General features: G+C 51.0%; 1 protein-coding gene across 3 annotated transcripts in view; it reads right to left on the bottom strand.

Moving 5' to 3' along the window:
• Positions 1 to 27,910, bottom strand: part of NPHP4 (nephrocystin 4) — a 143,559-nt gene that overhangs the window by 13,539 nt on the left and 102,110 nt on the right. For all 3 annotated transcript variants that reach the window (XM_030942780.1, XM_030942779.1, XM_030942781.1), the window contains 5 exons: positions 27,263 to 27,450; positions 13,244 to 13,404; positions 9,713 to 9,893; positions 3,769 to 3,894; positions 917 to 1,122 (listed from right to left, as the gene is read on the bottom strand). In XM_030942780.1, coding sequence (XP_030798640.1) covers positions 917 to 1,122; positions 3,769 to 3,894; positions 9,713 to 9,893; positions 13,244 to 13,404; positions 27,263 to 27,450 — 862 coding nt within the window. The remainder of the gene's footprint in view (positions 1 to 916; positions 1,123 to 3,768; positions 3,895 to 9,712; positions 9,894 to 13,243; positions 13,405 to 27,262; positions 27,451 to 27,910) is intronic.

Raw genomic sequence — 27,910 nt, 5'->3', positions numbered from 1 at the left:
GCTGAGTGACGGCCCTGCTGAGTTTACCATCAGGAGAAGTGACACCTCTGTTCAGACCCCGGCCTCCCTGCATGCAAAGGGGAGTCTCAGGAGACCTTTCTCGAGGCCCCTGTGGTTCCCAACTTCTACGCACCCAGGAGGTACAACCATTCTCACCTCCTATTTCTTAGTTGCAAAATATTAATAGTTCTATTTAGATTTTCAGCCAAAAAGGGGAATTTTTCTTTTCTTTTTTTTTTTTTTGAGATGGAGTCTCGCTCTGTCTCCCGGGCTGGAGTGCAGTGGCTGGATCTCAGCTCACTGCAAGCTCCGCCTCCCGGGTTTACGCCATTCTCCTGCCTCAGCCTCCCGAGTAGCTGGGACTACAGGCGCCCGCCACCTCACCCGGCTAGTTTTTTTGTATTTTTTAGTAGAGACGGGGTTTCACCGTGTTAGCCAGGATGGTCTCGATCTCCTGACCTCGTGATCCGCCCGTCTTGGCATCCCAAAGTGCTGGGATTACAGGCTTGAGCCACCGCGCCCGGCCAAAAAGGGGAATTTTTCTAGCCAGAATGATTACACTGATAACCCAGGATATGTCAGCTGTTCACGGCTCTGGTCCCCAGACCCGGGGAAGCCTCAGACTCACAGGCAAAGCTTTCTTCAAATCCAGGCTCCGGCAGTCCTGCCCAAACCAATCTGCCCAAGTCAGAATCTCCAGGGCTAACGCCCAGGAAATGGCTTTTAGTAAAAGCTCTCCAGATAATTCTCACTTAAAGATTTCCCCCAGTGGCTGAAAAAGTCCGATTTCTTATATTCTGTCCCTAGGACTTGGGAGGAAGGTAAGAGAGAATCATGTGGGAGGCAGGGAGAGATGTGTACAGTGACTCGGTCTGCATGGAGACCATGGGACAGTGACAGCTGAACAAACCCTCACCAACACGCTCGTCCTGCGCCGGCCCAACTCTCCCCCGGCCTCCTGCAGGCGCACAGACTTCATCCGCTCCAGTTTACGCCTGCGGGTGGCATCCGACTCGCAGCTGATGTCCCGGGGCCCCGTGCCCTGCCGGGCATGGGTCAGCAGCATGGCGGCCAGCTCACTGTCCACGTCCGCCAGCTTCTGCGCTTGCACCACGTGTTTTCCTGAGAAAGGGTCAGAGGGGGAGTCGGGTGGACGTGCAGTGTCTGCCTTCCAGGAGCAGACATGGGGGCAGGCCTCCCAGGACTACCTGTCCAGGGAGGGAGCTCAAGAGCGCGGCTCATGCTTTTTGTAGCTCCAATCTGCAGAGTTCTGAGATCCAGATAAAGACCCTGGTTTCCACAGCATTCCCTCCTTTCCTCAGCCTCCAAATTAAAAGCAGTTCTGACTCTGGTCCTTAGATTCAACACTATCAACACACCACCAGGGGGTTTTCCAGGGGAAGATGGCCATGTTCTAGAAGCCCACGCTCTCGGGATCTTAAAGGGCCTACTAATGCCTTCACCCAAGGCTGCCAGCCTCAGTCCCTCGGATCAGGAATGGGGGTAAGGGGTTGTCCCCTTGGCAGGAGGTCTTCAGCTAGCAGGTAGTGAGGGATGAAGCTCAGAGCAGGCCTGGCCCCCAAGTTCCTCCTCTCAACTCCGCCCTGGCTGCCCCTGGACTGCCTGGCCCCCAGGACAGCCCGCCTCCTTTGGGGTGGCCCTACTCAAACCAGGGACATACAATGACTCATTTAGCAAACCAACAGAAGCTGAAAAGGGTCAAGCACTGGTAGGCAAAGGCTCAGCCACTACTGGATGGGCCAGGCCCTTCCTTCTGACACAGAGCCGGAGCTTAGGGTGTCGGGTGGGACTGTGCTAGGTGACCATGTGGCCATGCCACAGGCTGACACATGAGACTCCCAGACAATCGCTCAGCCCGGCACAGGCAGGGCAGCTGAAGGGCGCCCCAGCTTAGGGCCTGGGTCCTTCCTCACTCTCTGGCACCAGCAGAAACTTCCCACAGGAAACCAACGCCAGCCTGAGCTCTCCCCGCCTGGTTCCACTTGTATGGGGCGTTGGCACCCCCTGCAGAAGCCTCCACACAGTGGGCAGCAATGTGACCCCGACTCCTCACAAGGAAACAGGTGCCACTGTCAGGTCCCCCACCAGCATTCAATTTTAAAGGCAGTGAACTGCTTTGCAGATGCCCCGAGTGGCTCTCAGGCATAGGCTCGGTCTGAGCTACCTGCAACCACAGCCGTGAGTGGAGGGACCTGGGGCCTGGGCAGGTGGGGGTTTATCATGAGCTCAAGTTTTCACATTGCATCACCCCAACAAATACCTCTCGTGGTCCCAGTGAAACAAGAAATGAAGTTACAGAGTGACCATGAGACTGCACTTGGGGTGAGGCACGAAGCATTGAGAACCTTCTTAAAACTTCGTGCAACTTGCTAATTGCAGAACCTCGCCCCATGGGTGAGACATGTGCTTTTAAGGAATACCTCCTATGCCGGTTCTGAGCAAAACAGGGTCTGGAGGATCACTGACCTCAGGGCCTCTGACTGTCTCAGCAAGTCCTGGGTTCCTGCTCCCTGACAGCTGAGCCCTTGACCTGCTGCGCCTGGAGGCAGGGTTTTATCAATAACCTCAGCCGGGCTCCTAGAGCTCAGGGACTTCTCTCTATGGAGCTGCTTCTCCATCATACTCTAGGTGGTCTGCAGGACCAGCTGAGGATGAAGGGCACTGACCCCAGGGCAGGGAATCCAGATTCTAAGCCAAGTTCACCCCTTAGCCATGGCACTGGCCAAGTCACCTGACCTCTCCTCGTCTCAGTTTCTTCAAAATTACAATGAGGAAGCTGGCCCAGAACACTCTACCCTGCCTGGATCATGAATCTCTCTGAGCCCCTCATGTCTGCTCCCAGGGAGAACGTACAAGTTGACCCAGAGTTCCTGGGAGCATTGCAGGATGAAACTCAACGGCCCCTCCCACCTCTAACAAGCCACAGTTCCAAGGCCCAGCAACACACGAAAGCGCACGGCAGCTCTGAATTCACACAAGATGATCTGCAACCTCTGGAAAAAATGCTCCTTAAAGAGCACTTCCCACTTGTAATTCAAATGACAAGTACTTTATATTCAGGTCTGTGAGGCCTTAAATTTTAGGGGAGAGAACAACTTCAGAGCCTCCCTGCTGTGAAACACATTTTCAGCTAACCCAGGTCTTTCTCTCTCAAAACAAGGTCTTTCCCAAGCTCCATAATTGGCTTCTCTCTTCTGTTCACAACATGGGGGACCTCAGCTTGTTTTGAAAATCAGTCTATGTTCATTCTGACCTTCTCTCCATTTCTCCTTCCCTTGCAGATGAGCAGCCAACCAGACACAAATGCCCCTGGCAGGATTCCCACTTCTCCAAACAGCACAGTCGCCTGCAGAGCCCAGCCTAGAGCACTAGGGTGTGATCAATGTGGTGGCTTGGTGGGGCCTGCAGGTCCACAGGGGCATCCAGCCAGGACACCAAGCTGCACATGGACAGCACAGTCCTGCCCTAGACGCAGAGGGGCGTTAAGAGCATCATGAATGGTGCACATGCACAGGCGCGCGTGCACACACACACACACACGCAGCCTTCCACCTCTCACATGCCACTCACGACCCACCTGCACATTGACAGCACAATGCCATCCTAGATGCAGAGGGGCATTGACAGCACCATGAATGGTGCACGTGCACACACACACACACACACACACACACACACACAGTCTTCCATCTCCCAGCCACACCACTCATGACCCACCCGCACATGGGTCCAACAGTGTCAACTCACGCCTTGAGCTTCCACCTGTGAGGAGGCTGCCTCCAGAGAAGCGGCTGGCTCCATCATTTGAGATGACCCGAGATCTGGACGGCGGCAATGTGCTACAACCTCTCACTTTCTGTTCACACAGGTGACCTAAATGAAAAACATCCCAACATAAGCCACTAACCCCAAATGAGAATCTGATGAAACAGATCAACCCACCACACAAGCAGTTCTGGCTTTCAAATGGCCCATCTACACCCTGGCATGCTAAGGCCCCATCGCCTCTGTTTTGAATGTTTTGCAATTGAGAGACAGGTGGGAGCTCGTTCTGCTGTGAACTTTCAGCTGGGTCTTCATTCTCCTGCCATGTCAGCAACAGCCACCATTTCCTGGTGATGAACGAAAGCGTGTGGCACTCACAGTTAGCTGCACACGGATTCTTACTTCTGGATCTCTGGGTCGCAAGGTGGGCTGCCTCACAAACTGTAACCTCAGCCTCTTGATGGCCACATTGTTCAAGGAGAGTCCTGTGTACATTTACATGTGCAAATGTCTGACTCCACACACACCCAGGGTGAAAGAGCCCCCACAAACTGGAGCCTTCACCAGAGCTGTGTTCGTAACAGAAGCCTTTGGTGAGCAAGCAGTGTGGCCTCGGGACAAGCGTGTCTTGTGGCTGGCGGGTGTGGCGCCCTGCGAACTTGCAAACCTGAGTATCCTAGGGAAAGCCTGCTTGCCCACGGCACACTCTCCTGTGAGGATGGGACCCACAACCTCAGTGTGGCCTTTACCTCCCCAAGGGGTGAGGCAGGGCACCGCCAACGAAGCTGTGTCCCAAAATGAAGCACCCAGGGTGCGCACAAAATGCTTGTGTCGTCAATCTCCTTAATTCCAGCGAGGCAGTGTTGAGTGTCCTCGGGCCTGGGATGTCCTCACCATTTTCCTGGGAGCTGTTAAAAGCGGGAACCCCTTCCCCGGGCTGCCTGCCTCTCTGCATCCCTTCGCTTCTGCCCACCCTCAGCCCCAGGGGAGGGAGGGGCTTTCACACTGGCTAGGTCCCTCCTCAGCCTTGGCAGATTCACCTGCTGCGTCAGGTTCCCTCCCCTCTTGCCCGTCAGGAGCTGCTGTTTCCAAGGACAAGCCCAGTGCTGGGAGCATGCCCACGTGCAGGCGCCTGCCGAGGTGCCACATCCTCCGTCCAACCCAGGTTCACCCGGTGACAAAACCAGAGCTGACGGAGGTGTCTCTCTATGGTTCTGAGCTGAGGCTGGAAAGGGAGCGCCCGTCCTCCCAAGGGAGCCAGGCAGGTCTCCAAGCTGCTCCACCCGAGTCCAGCGCCTCCACACCCCAGCGAACAGCGCCTGGATTCTGGAAAGGATCCAAAAGCCAGATACTGAATCGCAGATGGTGACACCAAACACATTGGCGGGACAGCAGACCGGCCCCCAAAAAGGGCTGTTGAGGGCAAAGGCCCCGATGTGGTGGTGGAGAGAGGTTAGATTGAGAAATCACAGACAGCCTGGAGTCAATCTCTAGAAAACTTCTAGAAGAGCTTCGCTTCACGGATGGATGGAAAGCTGGCGACACAGCAGCAAACAGTCCCTGCTGCCCTCAAAGAACTCACATTCTCCCAATGCTTAAGTTCCTTTGGTCATCTTGAATTCTCTCTCTGGATCTCAGTCCAAGCCGGGCTGGCCTTTCTGCCACCTCCTGCAGGCTGGAGATGTTCTTAGTCATCTGTCCCTGCTTCAGTCTTCATAAGTTCTTTCAAAACTGAAGCTCCGAAAGCAACTGTGGCAAAGGCACTGCCGCGTTGGCCGCCTCCTCCCATCTGTGCACAAGCACAAATGCAGAATTCCCCGGCTCAGCGCCGTCCCTGGAGGCAGCTTGAAAGTTCACTGGGCAGCAAATGTGGGGTCAAGCTGCCTGCTCACCTGTGCTGAGAATTCGGCTCTCAAGGCCAGGTTCTGATGGCCACGCTCACAGCCGTCACCACGAAGGATGGGAAGGCTGACTGCCTCCTCCCACACCCCAGCTGGCAACCAGAAAGGCCAGTGGCGCACTTACCCAGCCATCTCTTTCCAGGAGAATTTCATTCTTTCCGATGTCCAAGTAGCTGACATCCCCTGCCTCCTGTTCTTTCTCCTTGACCCCAACGTCAGCACCGTGCTGTGCAGCAGGACAGTCGTGTTGACCTCCCCCTAGGCCCAGGTCCCTGCTACATCCCCACAAAGATGAAGCCTCCACTTCCCCCACAGGCCCTGCACTGTGCTTCCACCTTTGTGCTACCAACTGACTCCCAGCACCTACAGCGTCCACTCAGTCCTCACTCCAAGTCGGCTTCCTGAGAACGAGCACCTAGAACAAGGGCTATTTCGGTCTTCTCTCTGTTGCTCTTAGACCCTCCCTCCTGTGCTAGCCTGCCATGGCCACCTCTGCTCCCACAAGCTTTGCAGGGGTCTCCAGCTTCCCCTCAAGTTAAAGCCCGTCCCCTCCCGGTGGAGGCTGCAGCGCCACTGCCCAAACACCCTCCTCTCGCCTGCCAGGAATCCGTTTTTGGCCCTAACAACTCACGGTCACAGGATCAAGATCCCCATCCCCAAGAAAGGAACCCAGATCAGTGCTCCTTCACATGAACAGATGTTCATGCCCCATAGGCTGTATCTCCTGAAGCCCAAGGAGAGCAGGGCTCCAGATGAGAAGGGCGCTCAGGCTTCTTATCAATGCTTTCATCAATCTCTGCACCACAGTGCCAGGTTCAAGGGCAAACACTACCACAAAGAAGCCATGATCAGGGTCCTCAAAGACCTCCCAGATTCATGTGGGAAAACGGCAGACAAACAAGCAGGCTGGGGCAGGGAAAGGAGAGCAGCCTGAACCAGCCCAGCATGCCTGTGCCAGGACCAGAGCTGGGGTCACCGGCAGCACTGACGTTCACGCTTCAGGCCACGCTGCCCTCCACATGACAGGGAGAAAGTGCCACTGATGTCCACGTTCCGGGTCACGCTGCCCTCCACATGACGGGGAGAAAGTGCCACTGATGCTCACACTCCGGGCCACGCTGCCCTCCACATGACGGGGAGAAAGTGCCACCGGCCCCAAGGCCTCAGTTTCCCACTCACAAGCTCAGCGTCCTCCCAGCTTCTTGCTGCATGTATGTGTCTTCCCACGGGAATTCATGGCAGGGGCAGCAGCTCATGGGCTGGCGGTCCTGGCAAGCTCTCTGTCACATCCTGAGGACCTGCTCCAAGAAGGAGGGGCCTCCCAGCACCTCTGTTCACTGTGGGCTGCAGTGGGTTCACCCCACACCAGGGGCAGCCCAGAAGGCTCCACAGCTTTCTTGACCACCTTCATCTGCTAGCGAGTGGTTCCCTGAATGGCAGACGAGAAGGCCCCTGGTCCACCCACATCTGACTGGAGAGGGCACTGGGCTATTTTAAGCCTGAACTATGCACCACCCCGAGAAGTACTAAGAGATCAAGGAAAGTGTTACTAGGCCGAGCTGGGTCCAGACAGCTCCCGGGGCAGGCAATCAGCATTCTTGGAGCTCGGGCTCGCAGGACACCTAATGATGACAATGGCTGCAGAGGGTGGGACCAGCAGGACATGGAACCCTGCTGGGCTTCGTGAGCATTTCCTCTTACTAAATTCATACTTAGAGCACATGGGAAAATAAACCAGGTAAGCTGAATTTACACTTGCACGCTCACTTAAGAAGGGTACAAGCGGCAAAGGGACTGCATTTCATCAGGGCACAACCTGGATATCAGATTAGTGCAGGGTTTCTTCCCTTTCCATGAGACAGGTTACGCCTGCACCAACACATCTGCTACAGGGGCAGGAATTTCCTACAAACATACAGGGCTCCCAATGCAGCCCTGCAGCTGGAGCAAAGCCCACCACTGCCAACCGTGTGACCCCACAGCCTGGCCATCTGTCAGAGTCCATCACCACCCAGTTCTCCTAGGATATCCCATGAGAACACAGATGCTTGGCCTGTGAGGCCATCTCTCCAGACGCCGGCCTCCCCCAGGAAGGGCCACAGAACACAAGTAACACCCAAGCTCCCAGCCAAACCCCTGTGCTACTCCACAACCAAGATCACTGGGATCAAAGAAAGCAATCTGGTGCTTGCAGTCCCTGGATGACAAAAGCTGACCAAAAGACAGTGCGAAAGAGGCTGCCAAGGAAGTCAGCAGGCCTGCGTGGAGCAGTCACCAAGCACGAGGGCAGTCCTCTCCCCGTCATCAGAGTCCCAGGGCCCTGGGTCCAGCTGGCAGACGCCCATGTCCCCAGCCATGGCACAGGCTTCCTTGCACGGCCTCAGACAGGAACACGCACTGTGAACGTAGCCGGCCCAGAGCAGAATCCAGGCTGAGGCCGAGGCTCAGGCTCCATCCCGCTCAGTCACCCTGCAGGCTTCCACGGCTGGCACCCACGCTGCTAGCAGAGAGAAGCCTCCTGTACCACAGAATAGCCAGTTTTATGAAGAAAGAAAAGCCATAACACTTTTTTTCCCCAAAAAATGCAGAATTGACGGAGGAGAGCCAGGCTTGCTGCACTGATGCGCAGAGTGCTGAGGGTGGCGTTTGTCCTTTGTGAAGACCTCTCCCTCTCCCGTAGGCGCTGGAGTCTCCCGGGCTGGCTATCTCAGCCTTCCCTTCCCATGAGCTTATCTCTCTCTTGCAGCCAAAGTATGAAAATGACAATTGGAGATAACATATAATGGAGGCAATCTTTCTTCTGAAGATAAGATTTTAAAACCTGGAGTCACTGCACATTTGTGAGCTGGAGAATTAAATGTAAAAACAACCAGCGCGGTCTCGGAGAACACTCCTTGCAACTCCCTTAGTTGCATGGGCCTTTGAATAATGCCTGCTCCTCACGTGTGGCTCATTTATTTCTCCAGAACCTAATTGAGTTTTGCTGTGTCCATATTGTCTATTTTCCAGGCCACCTCGGATCTACATTCATAAACGGGCAGGCAGAGCCTCCAAGCCGACTTAACGGCTGTGCACTCGAGCCCCTCCGCCGGGCCTCCCCAGCCTGTGTGCTGCCAGTGCCGGGTGGATGTGGCCCATGGGGCTCTGGGGTTTACAATCAGGCTGGGTTCTGAGGAGTGGAGTGGAAAATTCCCTAATAAAATAGCAGAGAAGTCTGAATCTCATGCGGACAGACACAGCTTCGGAAACACCACACAGCTTAGTTTTGTTGTGCTTTCAATTCTGCCTTGAAAAATCCCAAACGTTCCAGAGGACCCTCGGGAGGTTCAGTGAGCTTGTCACCGGCCCTACAGGGTCCCACATCGGTCCTCTGCCCTGAGGTGCACACAGGCAGGCACCCAGCCTTGTGTCCCTCGATGTCCCATCAGCAGCCCCTGTCCCAGCAGAGGCCTCAGTCAAAGCCCCCGGAACGTCTCAGGGGGGACCCTCCTGAGCCACCCAACCCACGTGTCCCACCCGCCACAGTCCTGGACGTGAAGTCCAGGGCTTCGCTCCGTCCCTCTAACGAGCAATCGTGGGGCACCATTCTCTATCAAGCCATGGTGCTGGGCCAAGAAGAAGTGCGCCTCTCCATTCTCCTCCTCCCGGGGCGACAGGGAAGTTAGGAACATTTCCCTTGTCTGTCCTCCATCATGAGACACAGGGAAGTCTCTCCCGAAACCCGATCACTGTATTTGAGGACTGTCCTGGAGATCCTCCAGGGATGGCACCAAACAACAAAATGCAGGAGAGCCCGATGACTGATGACCTCTAACCCCAATGAGTAATTCAGAATGCAAACAACTGGTTCCAGGACAGACTCAGCACCTAAGGACACAGGCTCCATGGCCAAGCTGGTGAGAATTCTGCCGGTTTCTTCCTGGGCCCGTGAAGCCCATGATGTGGCCCCTGCCTGAGGGAGCCCACACTCTACCAGAGGGGTTGGGCAGCTGCCGGAGAAACGGTACAAGGCTGGGGATTCTTACCCACGTTGGCCAAGGTCAGGTGCAGCCGGCCCTTCACCACCGAGTGGACACCGATGGGCTTGACGCGGCCAAACCCCAGCACGTCTCCACTCACCACCATGGTGTCCTGCTCGTATTCGGTTGCCACAACCTCAAGCTCATGGGAGGCCTGCACAGCGGGCCGGCCTTGGCGGAGGAGATGCTGCAGAGGAGAAAAGCGCGCTCAGAGGCTGGAGCCGGCCCTGAGGACTGGAAACCCACCAGGAAAAGCCACTGTGGGCGGGAGGGAGTGTGCATAGCAGGACAAGACCCTGCACCACTTTTGGGGGTAGGGGGCGGCGAGCCAGGGGCCAACGTCTTAAAGCAAGAGTCCTTATTACTGGGGTCTTTTTCACAACGTCTTAAGTAAAGTATGACCGGATTTACCCACTGAATAAACACCACTGGGCCCTGTGAAGGCATAAGTGGGTCTGGCAGCTGCCCTGGAGGACCCTCCCCTCCACAAGAACCAAGAGCAGGAAAGAGGGCAGCCAAGCAACACAAAGGACTGTGAGCCAAGCATGTCTGGGACAGCAAGGAATCCAGGATGGAAACCTGAACCAGACTCCAGGAGGAAGACAGGCCATGCACAGAGAGGGCAGGGGAGGCAGAGGCGGCCGGGGAGGCAGGCAGGCCAAGGGCACAGGGCACAGGGTATGATGCCTTCCCCATCTCCCTGGGCCAGGGAGCATGGCTGGGGTAGGGGCCTATGGGGCCCAGGGGGGGACCGTGGGGCATGAGGGGCCCGCCAGGAGCCCTGGGCTGGGGTTTGGCCCGGATCTGCATGCCAGGCCAAGGTTGCTCAGGGCAGGGTGGGAGCAGGAAGCCTCAGACCCAGCAGTGCCTCAGCAGGACTTTCCTGACCATGGGCTCCTCTGCTGATCAGATTCGATGGCTCAGTACTCTGCCTGAACACCAATGCTGTGAGGCGTGTGGGGGATGACAACGGCCTCACAGCTGCAACCCAGGCGTGGCCGGGACACTCTTCCCCATGTGCCGTCTCTGCTCTGGTGCTTCCTCTCACATAAGCAGCAGTGTGGGAGCAGATGAGGTTCTGGATTTTGTAATTCTCCAATTTCTACAGCAACAAAAGTATCTGTCTCTCGGAGTGAGACGCCAGACCTGACCCTTCCCTTGTGGGTCTGGGGTCTTCTGGTCGCCACAGACCCTGCTTGCTTTGCCACATTCATCTACACTGCATACGATCACTGCATAGACATCGATGATTCCGGAAACTCAGTCACTGGGAGACTGAGCAGGTATGAGAAGTCTCCTCTGGAGAACAACCAACAAATACAAGAAACCATGTCAGTCTCTCCAGGAGGCGAGGAAACGCAAACGGAAACAAGGCACCATTTTCCTCCCAAATCACTATCGAAATGGCCAATGGCGACTGGTTTAAAGGCTGACGCCCTGTGAAGCCAAGGGCATGGGATGCAGTGCCCTCTGTCTTCAGGAAGTGCACATCTGGCTCCGCACACCTGCGACCCTCATGTTGGCACCGTGAGAATTCTACTTCCGGGAACGTGTCGCTGGGGAGAAGAGGATGGTAAAGAGCACAAGCTCCAGAGACAGAATGAGGCCAAGACTCCGTCCTGATTATCACCAGTGTGGTCCTGGGCCTCTGTTTTCTCCACCAGAAACAAGGATAAAAACAGAACTGCCCCAGGGCTGGGCTGGTGGTCACACTGAAGGCAGCACAGGAGCTGTCTGTGCCTGGAGGAAACTCTTCTCATCACCATAGCAACGTGTTACGGCCAGCATCCCCAGGAAATCAGCTAAAGATGGGGGTAACATTGAGCTTCAAGAAGTCCACAGCAGTGACTAGCAGAAGGAAAAGCCACCGTAGTGACTCGCAACAGGAAAAGCTCAAAGAAGATGAAAGCTGGCCCCACCTGCAGAAAGTAAGTCCACCAAAGGCTAACCAGAGCATCCTAACTCTCCCGGGATCTGGAGTCAAGAGGATTCTCTCTGATCATCTCAGTTTTCATGTTTTCTACCTAAGTTTTAAAGTTACAAGATTCTATTTTAGAAAAGTGAAGCTTTATATGTAATTGATTCAAGTCTATGTCAACAAGCGTGATGGCACTTTTTTAAGGGGCTCTTTGTGTAGGAGGAGATCCAGTGGCTTCCGTCTCCATGTGGGACAGCAAAGAGGGGGCACAAGGTTTGGCTGGGCATGACAGGGAGCCACTGCCGCCCCACACGTGCCCAACGAGGCCCGGCTCTGCCTCCCACACCACCTGCCTCCTTCACTCCTCCCCACCATGCAGCGCCTGCTGGGGTTGAGGCCTGTGCCAGAGATGCTGCGGTGTCAACACCCAGTCCTGCCTTGGGGACATCAAAGCCAGCATGAGAGACAGACAAGCAAGGGCCACGATGACCCTGTGGGGCCCATGCCATGACCCTGACAGGAATAGAGGCCCAGGGTGAGGCATGAGAAGAGCAGCCAAGCCCTGCGGAGTCCCTGCCACCTGCAGACCCCACCCTGAACGTTCTGTGCACCGCCCACCACCCTGGGGGCATCCCCCTCCTCTAGAAGTCACAGGGAGGGGGATGAAGCCTGGATCAGTCGGTCAGACACAGCGAGCCAAGAGCAGACCAGAGGAAGAGCAGCTGGAAAAACTCCCAGACCCCCACATCCCCCCAACCCGAGAGCACAGTGCGGCTGAAGAAGCACAGGAGTCGTGCTTTTCAGGGGTCAGCAACTGCTGGAGAGGATGAGGCTATAAGACAGGAAGCCCCGGGGGTTCAGCAGTGTCAGAAATCCAGGGGGAAAGCAGCTATGTGGCACTCAAGAAAAGTGGGGAAATCTCAGAGACTCAGGGCCTGCAAAAATGATGACACATCCTCTCCCAGCTCCGCCCCATGGCCTGAGAGGAGAAGTCTCAGGACACCATGGAAGTGTGTGAAACTGGCCCCAGGCCTTGGCCCAAGAGTTGCTATGGGGTCCCCTTCATACATTGGAGAAGGCTTGGGAAGAATCCCAGGGAGGACGAGTAAAAGAATCCATGGATTAAGGTTTTAGTATACAAGGAGAATGGAAAACGACAATTAGTAAAAGAGATTCTAATTTTCATTAGAATGAGAAAAGCACGACGCATGTCACTGACCTTAGGAATCAGGTCACACTGCACGCCCCAGTCATTTGCGTATCCATTCATTCATCCTCAACCCACCTCGGATGCACCTGCCCTCACCACATTCACCACGTGGAAGGAGATGAAGTGACACTGCCTGGTAGGTCAGTTTGCAGGAGAAATAGATAACTGAGTTTGATCTTAAGAGCTTCCTGAGCAAACAACTAGCATTATAGAATTCAGACAGTGAAAAATCTTTTCCTTTCAAGAAACAGAGAATGCAGCACTATTTTTTAATTCGTGAACAAAGAAGACCAACCAAGTCCTGCACAGGACAGCGCCCACTCCTTCCAAGCAGACAGACACTGGAAGTGTGACTCGTCCCGTGAGGGACGCAGCACCCACTGTGCCTGTCCTTCAGGAGAGCCACTACCTTCATCTGGACGGCGGCAGATCCGATGAGCAGCAGGGAGTCTCCATCCCAGACGTCGATCTGCAGGGTCTGCACGGCGAGGTAGCGGGCGAAGCAGCGCCGCTCACCTGGCTTCAGGAACCCGGGGCCCACCATGTACCTCAGCTGGAAGCCAGGAGACCCTGTCAAAGAGGCCCCAAAGGAGGCCAAAAGTAACTGGAGTCATTCATCATCTTTACACTTGGAAGAGATTTCGGCTTTGGTCATGATTACTAATTTCTGCTTCTGTCATAGCTACAGTTAATAAACACATTAATCAAAAACATCATAAAATATCCAAATTAACAGAACAAAGAGTCATGTTCAGAAGAACTACATTTCTTTCCCATAGAAACAATCAACTCTTCCCAAAATAAGATTTATGGTTTCACCAAGTCCTTGTAATAGCCTATGATGGATGGGAACAAATGTCCTTATGAGGCTGGCTGGGGAGTTTATTATTCTGGGCACGCAGAATTTAAGAAAAAATGTAGTCTACATCTGCTGTCAAAACTGGCATGTTCACACACAGAGCTCAAACCGACATCAGGCTTAGAAATAATGTGTGGGACAGCCAGCAGCCCCTCTCCTGGCCCTAAAGCAGGACTGCACCTGCCCCATGGGTATCCCTGGCTCCTCCCATGGGGTATGCCCTGGTCATCAGGCTAAGATATGGGAACTGGACTGCGGCCCCTGCCTCCATCTTCTTGAAGTGGCATTATCATTAATTCTAAACTGACAAAAATGCCATTGGAACCATCTTTAGTTAAAGTTCGAGGAAAAGCAATGCTGGGAAGAATTTCAAAACAACATTATTTCTCTTTCTATCAATAATGGCAACAACATTCCCATAGCCCCCAATGAGCAGAGGAAGGAATGAATGTTTACTCAGCACCTCCAGTGCCAGGCCCCACGCCAGGCTGAAACTTGGCCACAGGTCCTCTCCATCCAGGCTCCAGCCACCTCAAGCCCCACAGGATGACCACAGACCACATCCCATCTGCATTTCTCAAGACCAGAGGACAAGGAGTGAGCGCAATGTGTCAGGACAGGGGACTGAGGGGGAGTGAAAAGTGCAGGGCCCAGGGTGGGCCCCAAGGAGGTGGAGCAAGGACCCACTGCTCAGGCCCGGCACTGGCCACAGCAGGAGCTCACGGGGGCATCTTGGGGCAGAAAGGCAAGCAAGGAATCTGGACGAAGACCAAGGAGGAGATGGCGATTAACATCACCCAAGGGCAGGCACGTCCCCAGTGTGGCACCTCCGAGGTGATCAGCCACACAGCCCCCACCCCTGCCCTGGCCCCACCTATCCTGGACCGTGGCATCTAGTGAGAGATCAGGACACACCCACGCACAGATGGGAGCCTGGTGGCACTTCTCGCAGGGGCAGCAGGCCCTGGAACAAAGACCCATGAGCACCAAAGCCTGGCTCAGGGCACGATCTGCACTGACCTGGGCTGTAGAGGAAGGAGTTGCCGAAGCCCTCCCTCCATACTGGCCATGCCTTTGCAGGCCAACTCCCCAGTGATACCCTGGGTACGCTGCAACCCTACCTCAGCCTCTCCCATGCCACAGACCCTCCTAGAGCTCTAGGTACCTGACCCAACGGGACCCTCTGTTTTGTCTCCCGGGGAGCTCCTTCCAACGCCCTGCTGGGCCGGCCCCTGCTCCATCACCACTATACCCAAGCACTGCCAGGGCCTTTCGATGCTACCATTAATTCACTCACTCAGCAAATAAATGACTGTGCCCCCGCCATGCGGGAGGCCCTGCACAGGGTAGTGCTGGGAGAACTGGACAAGCAGGGCCCCACCCTTAAGGAGCTCAGGGTCTCAAGGACAGAGACACTGATCCCAGAGCTAACAGCATGCTGAGAGCTCTTGGAGTGGGCGGCAGGGGGCGGCGCATGCTAGGCACAGGGCCATCCTGGTCCGGGCTCCTCTGATCAGCCTCCCAACTCTCCCCACCGCAGCCTCAGACCTTTCCCCTCCCTGTCCAGCTGGGACAAGAGGCTCCTCTGTGGCCATCCCTGAGGTCCAAGCTCCCCACAGTCCACCCTATGTCATTTCCATCCCACTCAGAAGTAAAGGAAGCCGGCCTCCAACTGAACTAAGAAGACTACCGGGGCAGTGGCCCTGTCCTCCCTAAGCCCACCTCCTATGCCCCCATCATAAACACTGCGCCCCAGCCTGGATGGAATCCTCACTGCTTCTGGGGTTGAGGAAACAGAAAACATAGTAATGGTAGAAACTAACCACTCTCCATTCAAAGGCAGATTCAGGCAATGACGAATGAGTAACAATCTAGAAGACCAGAGTAGCCAACTCCCACAGTGGCAGGGATGCGGGGCGCAGCAGCCCAATGACAGAGAAAACAACTTTTCAAGTGTATTTGGAACATTAATATAAACTAACCATATATTAGGCCACAAAAAACTAAGCTCCATAAAGTAGAAATAATACAAATAATATTCTCCGAACATAATGCAATAAACTAGAAATTAATACACCAGCCTGGGCAACATGGCGAAACCCCATCTCTACAAAACACACACAAGTCGCCCAGGCATAGTGGTGCACGCCTGTAGTCCCAGTTACTCATGAGGCTGAGGCCCATCGCTTGAATACAGGAGGTGGAGGCTGCAGTGAGCTGAGATCCGGCCACTGCACTCCAGCCTGGGCTACGGAGCAAGACCCAGTCTCAAAAAAGAAAAAACAATGACAAAAAAAGGTAAATTTTTTTTTTTTTTTTTTTTTTTTTTTTTTTTGAGACGGAGTCTCGCTCTGTCGCCCAGGCTGGAGTGCAGTGGCCGGATCTCAGCTCACTGCAAGCTCCGCCTCCCAGGTTTACGCCATTCTCCTGCCTCAGCCTCCCGAGTAGCTGGGACTACAGGCGCCGCCACCTCGCCCGGCTAGTTTTTTGTATTTTTAGTAGAGACGGGGTTTCACCGTGTTAGCCAGCATGGTCTCGATCTCCTGACCTCGTGATCCGCCCGCCTCGGCCTCCCAAAGTGCTGGGATTACAGGCTTGAGCCACCGCGCCCGGCCAGGTAAAATTTTTTAAGAAACAAATTTGCAAATAAATAACTTTCTGTCAAAGGGCAAACACAATCGAAAAAGATTTTCTGAAAACAGTAATAATAATGAAAACACTACTTATTAGTATCAACAATCATAAGGCAGTAATCACAGGAAAATTCATAGCCTTGAATTCTGTATATCCATACAAACAAAGAATTAAGATAAATGAATTAAGCAGCTAAAAAAAAAAAAAAATAGGAAAATAGTAAAGTATACCAAAAATCAAGGAGAAATGAGAGGACAGTAAAGATAAACACAAAATTTAATCAAATAGAAAACAAAACAATAACAAAACCCATAGGACATAAACTGTAAAACTCTTCAGAAAGATGCACAGTAGAAATGAACACATGGAAAAGCAGTCTTGTCTGGGACCATCATCTCCTAGCTCTTGGGTGTAAATTCTCCCCATGTGATGGAATGCCCACAAGGATCCTAAAAAGTCCTTATGGAAAACTAAATAAGCAAGAATACCCAGGAAAACCCTGCAAGGAAGATCAACGTGGTGAGAGCTCAGCTTGCTAGAAATTCAGGCAACAAAAGAGGCTCTGACTGAAGGCACAGTCCCAGTGACCACAGACACAGCCTAGTGCAGAGAACGCAAACCGCAGAGGCCAAGCTCAGCAGAGAGATAAGAAATCGTTTTTATGTTTTTAATGAATTGTAAACAAAAAGAAGAAAATGTGACAGACAACACAAGCGGCCCAGGAAGCCTAAAATATTTACTAGCTGGTCCTTAACAGAAAACAGTTTGGGCCAAGTCTAATGGAACAAATTAGAAAATACAGAAATAACCCCAAATGCGTGAAGAATGTTGGTCCATGATGATGGTGGCTCTCAAGTCACCAGAAAACAGACAGGTTTTTATCAACAGGCATGGGGTCTGCAGGATAGACATGGGAGACAAAAAAATAAAATTTCTTTAAAAAAATTTACCACTTTTTTTGTTTTTGTGTTTATGTCTAAACATAAACAAGGCCTGCAAGTCCAAGAACATGAGCCTCAATCGCTCTGTAAAGCGGGAGAGGAGAAAGCCTTTCTGTCTATGACTCAATAATTCTGAAGCAAGAAAAGACTGATACATTTGACTACATTTTAAAAAACCCTTTTACATAGCAAAGCCCACCATAAGCAAAGTAAAAAGACAAATGAAAAGTAGGAAAACACATTTGCAATTATTACTGTATCACGAGGGTTCTTCTCCCTAATAAGAGCTCCCCAGAACAGAAGACGAAATAGACTAAAATCATGATAGAATAATGGAAAAAGGTATGAATAGAAGTTTGCAGATAAAGACAAATATAAAAGATACTCAACTTGACTCATCATAAAAGAAACGCAAATTAAAACTGCAGTAAGGGCCAGGCGTGGTGGCTCACACCTGCAATCCCAGCACTTTAGGAGGCCGAGGCGGGCTAGCACTTTGGGAGGCCAAGGTGGGCGGATCACGAGGTCAGAAGTTCAAGACCAGCCTGGCCAACACAGCGAAACCTTGTCTCTACTAAAAATACAAAAATTAGCTGGGCGTGGTGGCTCATGCCTGTAATCCCAGCTACTCAGGAGGCTGAGGCAGGAGAGTCACTTGAACCCAGGAGGTGGAGGTTGCAGTGTGCCAAGATTGCGCCACTGCACTCCAGCTTGGGCAACAGAGTAAGACTTCATTTCAAACAAAACAAAACAAAAAAACTGCAATAAGATGGACTTCACATCTACGGGACTGTAAAGCCACCAGCCGTTAACGCCCCATTGTGACGGCGAGCAAGAGGAAACCAGCAGCCCCGGGGATTGCCAGTGGAGCCCCGGGCAGCGGCACCCGGCAGAGGGTGCGGGGCAGTGTCTGTCAATACCAATGAAGCCTACGATTCCATAATCCCCTTTCCAGAACCAGAAAGAACTAACTGCTGAGACAGCGAAATACTGGAAATGATGCAAATGTCTATTAGGGTGGTTGTGCAGCTGTTTACTCAGCACAACCACCCCACAAAGCATGATGCAGCTACCATAGAAACAAGCACAGCTGACATCTGTGCAGCCCACAGAGCATGACGCAGCTACCGTAGAAACAGGCACAGGTGATGTCTGTGCAGCCAAACTTGGGCTATGACGTTAACTGAAAAAAGCAGGGAGCAGAAGAGCGTGTTTGGTGTGTTACCACTGAATTAGAAAACAGGGAACATAAAATGTAAATATTTGCTTATTTTTGAAAAAACAAATCAATAAAAACACTGGAAGGATCAGCCAGAAACGAAAAGTCTGGTTACCGTTAGGGGGCTGGGCAGGGGGTGGAGCCCGCGGGGTACTGAATATCAAACTGGAGATAAGAATTATTTCAAGGGCTTTTGGTCACACTAAACCAATTCTACACCCTCGGTGGGACAGAGCCCAAAAGGAACTGTGAAGAACCTGACTTGAGCAGGACGCGCACTGTTGACATTAAGTCAACAGTTAACATCAGCAGTGTCATTGGGAAAATGCATTCTATACGCTGTTAGGCAAAATAAATAAGTAAATACATGATGAGAAACCATGATTTTCCGTGTAAGAGAGATACAAATAATATAAGGAAATTTATGAGAAAAATTCTAAATCTGACTTAGGAAGATCAACATGAACTCACGTTTTAACATTCCCCCAGCTCTTCCCGGCAAAAGGCTTTGAAGCAAGAAGACCCAGAATCAAAACACCCCACATCCTTTTTCTTTTTTTTTTTTTTGAGACGGAGTGTTGCTCTATTGCCCAGGCTGGAGTGCAGTGGTGCGATCTCGGCTCACTGCAAACTCTGCCTCCACGGTTCACGCCATTCTCCTGTCTCAGCCTCCCAAGTAGCTGGGACTACAGGCACCCACCAAAACGCCCAGCTAATTTTTTTGTATTTTTAGTAGAGACGGGGTTTCACCGTGTTAGCCAGGATGGTCTCGATCTCCTGACCTTGTGATCTACCTGCTTCGGCCTCCCAAAGTGCTGGGATTACAGGCGTGAGCTACCACACCCGGCCAGCACCCCATATCCTGATCTCCGAAACGTCATGCCCATTCAGACGGACCAGGCTCCACAGAGAAACCGGCCCTGGCTGGCAGCAGGGAGAACACAAGATAAGCCTGGAATCGGCACTGCTCCAGAAAGCAGGAGGCGCTCAAAGGCCAATCAGAGTGGGTGAAGGGCCGGAAGGGCTCCTGGAATAATAATGAGTGCAATCTGGCGCATCGATGAAGATGCAGGAGGCCACAGCCACACTCCAAAGACAAAGGAAAACAGCCAGATACCTAACACTGGGATCGCCACTACTGGGCTAACTATTCCACTGACTTCTCACTCTGAAAACCGGCAATTAAAGGGAAGGAATTAAACCTTTGTCTTTTTGGAGCACACATCTTTTTGGAGCACGTATCTGTAGTTCATCCCCTGTCAGTAGGAAAAGTTCTTTTTTAACAAAGAATGTGAGCTAATAAAGGCAGAGCAGACCAAATGATAGAATTAGACAAACCACCATTTCGAAAACACCGATTAAATAACTGACGCAAGCAAAGCTCGGCCCAGGGTGTTAAAACAAGAGGTGGGAGGTTGCTGGGGACCAGATTATTTCCATGAAGCCAAAAAACGGCCCAAGGAATTCTTCAGTCAGTTCAAAGGGAAAAAGTCTTTCTACAGGAGAAACCTGGGGGTGGGCATCTCAACCAAGCGACCAAATCGGCATCGTAACGATGAGATGGTCTGGCACTCGCGCCTCCTGAGGTGGTGGGCTGTGAAGCACACGGCCCTGACAATGAAGTGTTCATGCTGAGATCCAGAATCAAACTGAGCTTTCAGCCCTCGCTCCCAGCGTTCAAGAACTGCAGGGATAAAGCAACAAGCTCAACAACAGGAAGAAGCAAGCAGATGAGCATGGAACACGGGGCGTTCCGCAAGACAGCTCACGTGGTCTCTCCCAAAAGCCAGTGTCACTGGAAAAGAATGCAAGCGGCTACCAGATTAAAGCGATAATCACAAATACAATACAGGAACCTGGGCTGGATCCCAGATCAAAAAAACATACATGGGGGACAAATGGGGAAATGGTACTACGAAATTCGTATTCTCTTAAATGTGATTCTAGAATGGCACATATATAAAAGGGTACCCTTATTAAGAGATGCACGTTGCTTATTTAGAGGTAGAGTGTTACCATGCATGTCTACAACTTACTTTCACATAATTCAAGATAAACAGTTAAGCAACATTCCAAAACATGGCACGGTTTCTGTAGGTGGGGACATATGGGATTAGGGCTCTTGCAGAGGGCCTGGGAAAGAGGAGATCCACTAAGCAAGACATGGCGAGGCTGTGCTAGGTGGCCCGGAGCAGGACTGGAGGTTGGTCTGATGGAGATGCCTCTCGGCTGGGAGGGCCCCGGGAGGGGAAATGGACTGGTGTCCTTCAGAAGAACAGATACTCTTGGCTGATCCAAAATTCAGTGACTTCAGCTCTCACACTGAGGAGGGCCCCACGAGACAAAAACACCAAGAGACACATGTTAGGAAGCAGAAGGCCAGGACAGGAGCAAAGAAAGCAAAAAGGGTCGAAGGCACCAAGCCCAGGGCCGAGGAGGGAACCATGGGCTCCCCAGGGCACACGGGGGAGACCATGCCCTCGGCAGAGCCCCTCGAAAGGTGCAGGAAGAAGAGGTGATGAGAAGAAAGGCCACTCACAGCTCCGAACACCCAAAAACGGAGAAAACCACTCTCGGGAGCCCTGGGCTCCTGGGCTACTCCAGGCCCACGGGCGTGGCTGCGGGAAGCTTCAGTTCAGGGGGACCAGTGTGCAGGGCCTTGGCACAAGCCCCCCAACGGCTTTGCCAGGAAGACAGCCCCGCCTCAGATGCTGCTCTCTTAGTGGATCTTCCTCCCTATCAGGACGAGGTAAAGGCCTGGGAAGCTGGAACCAAGGTGTTCTCCCATCTACCCTTATTCACTCAGACACCCGAGTCTCTGGCAATGTCAAATTTTGGATTCTGAGAACATAATTTTCCTTAGGACAATGATTCAGGGGCTGGGAATTGGCTTGTCTAAATTTGGTGGGTATGGGGCCAGTGCTTTAAAATCCTACATGTCCTATTAACTCTGGTGACAGGCTATGGAAAGAATGCCTATCCGTTGAAACACACACACGCATACACACACACACAGACAGCACACTAGAAAACAGGCAGGGGGGACCTAAACACATGCCTCATGAACGACGATACCCCCGAGGCCAGCAGGCCTGTGAAAGGCACTCAGTATCATCACGGAAGCTCCGACCACCAGATGCCTCCACATCAGGATGGTTCAAAGAAACAAAGAAACCAGTGATCACCATGTGACTGGCAAGGGCATGGCGCTGTTTGGGCTGCCGGGCTCCTGCTGATGGATGTGGAAGCTGGCACAGCACGAGGGAAACCTGCCTGGCAGATCCATTAAATCTAACAACAGGTGCTGCTCCACAACCCAGCCGTTCCCTCCCAGGCACATATCCAACACAATGGCCCATGTGCACCAAAAGCACACTCGCAGCAGCATTACGCAAAAGAGCCAAAAACTAGAACCCATTCCATTGCCTATTTGAATGGAGAAGTATCACAGAATCACCAGACACTGGGTTTCTCTACAGCCAGGAAAATGGAAACTCTAGTGCTATAGACAGAACAGGGACCTCACAGACAAGAGGCCAGCAAAAGTGGGATCCAAAACAGAACATAAAACATGATCCCACCGAAGTCCAAAAAAGGGGGCAAAATCGATCTACGGTAGTGGAATTCAGAAGGGTGGTTCCCTTGGATGAGGTGAAGGACTGGGGTGAGGGAGGCCTCTGCATCCTGTTCCAGAGCCCCTTCCGGGCTGGGAGGTGGTTACGCAGATGTGTTCACTTGGTAAAATTTGTACCTTTTATAAAAATTAGCTCAAAATGGATCACAGACCTAAATGTGAACCACAGAACTATACAACTCCTAGGAGATAACACAGAACAAAATCTAGGTGACCTCAGAGATGGCTTTTCAGATACAACCCATGCACAATCCATAAGAGAAATAACTAATGAGCTGGACTTCATTAAAATGAAAAACTTCACTCTGCCAAACATGCTGGTAAGAGAATAAAAAGACAAGCCATAGATCGGGAAAAAACATTTGCAGAATACATGTCTGATAATGACTTGCACCCAAAATGTATACAGACATCCGTTCAGGTATCTGAGCAGAAATCTCATGGAGGAAGATGTACAGAAGGCAAATAAGCACGAGAAGATGCCCCACATCATACGTCACTAGAGAACTGCAAATTACAACAACAAGACCCCACTGTACGGCCTGCTAGAGCAGCGAAAATCCCAACCACTGACAAGACCAAATGCTGGTGAGGATACGGAGCAACCAGAACCCTCATTCACTGCTGGTGGGAACGCCAAAAGGCCCAGCCACTTTGGAAGACAGTATGGTGATTCCGAACAAAACTAAACATACTCTTACCACGTGATCCAGCAACCACACTCCTTGGTATTTACCCGTGAGTTGAAACATTATGTACACACAAAACCCCGTACACAAATGTTTCTAACAGCTTTATTCAAAATTGCCAAAAACTGTAAACAACCAAGATGCCCTTCAAGAGGTGAATGGAAAAACAGGCTGTGGCATGTATGTGCAATGAAGTGTCATTCAGCAATCCAAGAAATGACTGAGCGAGACATAAACAGCCATGGAGGAACTTCAAATCCACAGTGCTGGAAGAAACCAGTTTTGAAAAGCCACAAACTATGGTACCACTTGTATGACGTTCTGGAAGAGGCAACATGGAAACAGTCAAAAGAACAGTAGTGCCCGGAGAGGAGGGAGGGCTGAATAGGTGGAGCGCAGCGGGGGTGTAGGGCGATGAAGCTATTCCGTATGATCCATCATGGTGGAATCACAATGTCATGTATTTGTCAAAATCACAGACTGTATAATGCAGAATGAACTTTAGCGTAAACTATGAGTTTAGTTCATAATACTTTTTTAATACTGGTTCATCAATTGTAACAAATGTGTCACACAGCAGGTATGGTGGCTCACACCTGACATCTCAGCACTTTGGGAGGCTGAGGCAGGAGGATCACTTGAGCCAAGGAGTTCAACACCAGCCTGGCCAACATGGCAAAACCCCATCTCTATAAAAACTACAAAAAAGCGTTAGTTGGGCACGGTGGTGCATGCCTGTGCTCCCAGCTACGTGGGGGCCGAGGTGGGAGGATTGTTTGAGCCCAGGAGGTAGGGGTTGCAGTGAGCCGTGATTGTGCCACTGCACTCTGGCCTGGGTGACAGAGTAAGATCCTGTCTCAAAAAAAAAAAAAAAACCCCCAAAAACAACCCGAAGAAAGAACAGGTCACACCAATGCAAAATGTTAATAATAGGGGAAACTCTTGGAGGGGGAGGTCCTGTGGGAACTCTCTGTACCAGCTACTCAATTTTTCTGTAAACCTAAAACCGATCTAAAAAAATAAAATTATTAATTTTTTAAAATAATAGAACCATGCACTGGCAATCTGTGCTCTTTACCATACGCATGTTATAGTTCAACAACAACAACAAGTATCTTTTAAGTGAGGCTTATGAGAGGCTCAGTCCTGAACTGATGCAACTCCCAAGGCCCTAGGGAACCGTGCCCGTCGTCCAGGGAGAACCCTCCCGCAAGCTGCGGCTGCTGAAGGAAGTCCAGACCTGCCCAAGCAGAGACTCAGCTATGTAAGAAATGGAAATCAGTCGGGTGGGGTTTTTTTGGACTTCAACTTAAGGATTTTGGACTTTGGATTTTAATTCATAATGACAAGAAAATTTGATTTTGGAGTTTCATTTCTTTGGACTTCAACCTGCAAGGAAATTTAATTTGGGGACTTTAATTCCTCTCTGGGAAATTCATCATGGAAAGGGGTTGATATTCAAGCCAGGAGCATCTCTAAGTGGTTGGCCTTTTTATTGAATGATCTCAATGCTATCATTTAACTTCACTGCAGAGCCTCTGATGAGTTGTGCTGGATAAAATGACTGGATGGAATTTGGAATGGGAAACAGAGTAGGGAATGAGTCTTCAGCAGTGGGTACAGAGGAGCCTTGAGAGCAACGCATTAATCTGATCCATTTTACAGCCTTCTGGGGACATCAGTTGGACTGCCTACCAAAGGCCTTGGGAGGAATGAAAAAGGAAAGGTGGTTGGCTTAGTTGAAGTGATCCAGGAAGGTTGGAAACGCCATGGTGGTGACCAGCCCCCTCCCCGCAAAGACAAAGGCCACACCCCTGGTTTAGTAACGATGAAGGCCAATGAGTTGAGAAAACCAAACCCCAGAAATGTTGTAGGAGCATGTCCTTCCCTGGCTTCACAACTCCATGCAAAGGAGCCTCCTGTGGCCTCTCTCTGCCCAGCCCCTGTGCCTCTCAGGGCAAGAGCAGCTCAGCTGACTGGGGATGGGGAATAGACTAACTGAGCTAACTAACTAACTAGGCTGCTCACTCCTCCTCCCCACTCTCTTCTTTTCAGATCTGCCCACAGGAGAGAATGCAACAGTCCGAGATGTGCTTCCAGGCATGCAGAGAGGCGAGGGCTCACCCCAGGTGCCAAGCCCGCTGCTGTCTGGCCAACTTCCACCTGCATCAAAGGCTATCCACATTGGGGGCTGGCGCCAGTGGGCACAGCTGGCTCTCAGACCAACCAAGTCCTACACCCTCTTTATCATGAATAAATGCATGATAAAGACAGTGATATTTTCATCTCCGCCATCTGCCTCTCTTGACTGACTGTGCCCATGGACAAGAAACAAGAAGCATGCCCTGTTGTACCTGGTGACCCTGGTGCCCAACTGTTTGGCTGACCTGTTCTATTGTTTTGTCTTCTAAGCATTTACACTCATCAAATTTTTTTCCTTCTACTTTTATTGGGTTTGTCTGTCTTTTCTCCCCCCAAACTTCTTAAGTTGAACAATTAAAACAATATCTGGAAGGGTACTTCTCTTCTTCACCAACACAGGCATTTAAAACTGTAAATTCCCCTGTATTTACAATTTTACTTGCATCTCCTAAGTTTTGATATGCAATATTATTTTGTCATTCAGTTTTAAATAATTAGGCATTTCTATTTGAGGCCTTCAGTGACCCATGGAATAATTAGAAGCATGTTTTAAAATTAAAAAAAAAAAAAAAAAGCAGTTCAGAGTGGTTGTAGGGGAGGGAGTGACTGACTTTTGATCTTGTGGCATTATGACCAGAGAAAGTTATAAAATTAGATTTGATACCAATTCTCTTAGTATAGGGTGATGCCTGCTTGGTGAGCTAAAAACATATATATGAATGATGATCCGTTTTTCTATGGTTCAAAGTATGCTTTAAAATAATGCATATTCTCTAAATGGGGTGTACAGGTTTTCTCAGATCACCTTTTTAAACTGTATTTTATAATATCCTTATTAATTTATTTCTGTTTGATCAACAATCTACTGAGAAGTACGTCTAGAGCTCCCAGGATTGTGGGGTTTTGCCGATTTCTCCTTATAAGTCCATCAAGTTCTCCTTCCTATCTTGAGGTTACGTATGTTAGAAGTTCACGGATTCAGAACTGTTCCTTTTCCTAGGGAATTACTTTCTTGGCTATTGTTTAACAGCCTCCTCGATCCCTAGCGCTGCATTTGCTTTGTGTCTCTGTTGTCAGGTGCCATTGCTAGGCTACTTGCACTTGAGGTCAGTACTTCAACATCACTTTTCCCACCTGCCACTTTCTACCTCGAGAGGCAGCAGTGTTTGAGACCCCAGCTGGGTCCCTTATGAGCTGTGTCACTAACCAAGATGGGGAAACTGACCATCAATAAAAATACCAACATGTCAGGCGTGTTTCTATTCAATGTAGCTTCAATTTATTAGTTTACAATGACACCTGAAGAAAAGAAAGTCATTGGTCCCCATCCTTGAAGGATGCCAGGGAACCATGTAATTACTTTGGAAATTGGCAAATAAAGGTAAGAATCAAGTATCATCCAGCCTTTCCCATACAAACCGCATCTCAACATAAGCAAAAAGTTGATGCCGGGAGGTTTCTGGCTTTGGAAGCATCCCAGCTAACAAACAAGGGAGGTGTTCTAGAAACAGAACGTCACTACTGCACAAGTGACACAGCAGTGGGCATAATGGCTGCTGGTGCAACATAAAAAGAAGTAAGCAGACGCCAAGGGTGCAGCAGAGGTGAAGGAGGTGGCACAAACATCACCCGCTACAAAGAATTCTTGCCAAAAACAAAAACAAAACCAAGCATCTAACAATGCATCTAGATCTAACTCCCAATTGACAGGTAAAGAGGGGAGAGAACAACACCTTTATGTTACCACCAGGATACAAAAACAAAATCCAGACTGTGGGGTGGATGCTCTACAGTACAATGTGGCTTCTTCAACAAATACATAAAAAAGAAACAACAGAGACAGGCACGGTGAAGCAACTGCAGACAGAGACTGAAGAGCCACACTGCTCCACGACCAGTATGGACCTTATTTCTGGACAAACTTAAAAAAATGGTACGAGGTTACTAGCAAAATTGTAACATTGGCTAGATACTTGATGATATTAGGAGTTATTATTTTAGGTGGGAAATACCAATTATGTTTTTCAATAAGAATTCTTAATTTTTTAGATACACATAAGGAAATACTCATACATGAAATTGTGTAATGTCTGGGATTTGCTTCAAAACAACCCTGGCTTGGGGGAGGACGCTGGGTTGGGAGGTAGCTAAGAGCTGCTGGGGCTGAGGGCTTGCTGCACTGGTTCACCGTGTTATTCTAATGTTGTATATGTTTTAAACTTTTCATAGTACCACTTCCATAACATTGACAATTTACACACACAACTCAGCACAGAATGTCTCACCTTTGCCACGCACATGAGTACTCACCAGCATCAAAGGTGCCGTCTCTGCTCACAGGCACGAGGATGTGGGTCAGGGCACCAGAGCCGGGCTGGCCAGCCTCACCCAGCTGGACCAGCTGCAGTCGTGGCGTTGTTGCGGGTGGGAAGCGGTAGAACTGGAAGGTGAAATACACAGTCTTTGGCCATGATGTTCCTCGGCAGTCCTGGGCCACTCTGAATCCAACAACAGCTCTGGGTTAATCGAGTATCCATGGCACAGCACCTGAGGGGTCTGATGTGCATTCGCATAAGGGGATGGTCCAGGCACCTTAGTTGCTGGGGCAACAGTAAAGAGGCTGCCACGGTCACCAACGGAACCGCTTTGCTGTGCTCTCAGCAAGCTGGCCAGACAGCAGCACTCAAGAGTATAAGGACACTCCCGGCTACAGAAGCTGCCTTCGGAGCTACACTAAGATCTAAGACCTGGACAACACACCGAAGGACCACAAAAGATGGGGCGAAGCAGCTTTCCCAGCATTTAGCATACCATGGGTGGGTCCCCGCCAAGATAAGACAAAAACAGATGGCACTCCCGAATCTACTGAGACCCGAGCACAGAGAGTTCTGCCAGGTCAGAATCTCAGCAAAGTTTCTCTTCAACACAGGAAATGTGAAAGCCAGATGAGTAACACAG

This window comes from Rhinopithecus roxellana, chromosome 12 (assembly GCF_007565055.1).
Source record: "Rhinopithecus roxellana isolate Shanxi Qingling chromosome 12, ASM756505v1, whole genome shotgun sequence".
Lineage (NCBI taxonomy): Eukaryota > Metazoa > Chordata > Mammalia > Primates > Cercopithecidae > Rhinopithecus > Rhinopithecus roxellana.
Note: the sequence above shows the minus strand (reverse complement) of the source record. Positions and strands in the feature narration are given on the sequence as shown.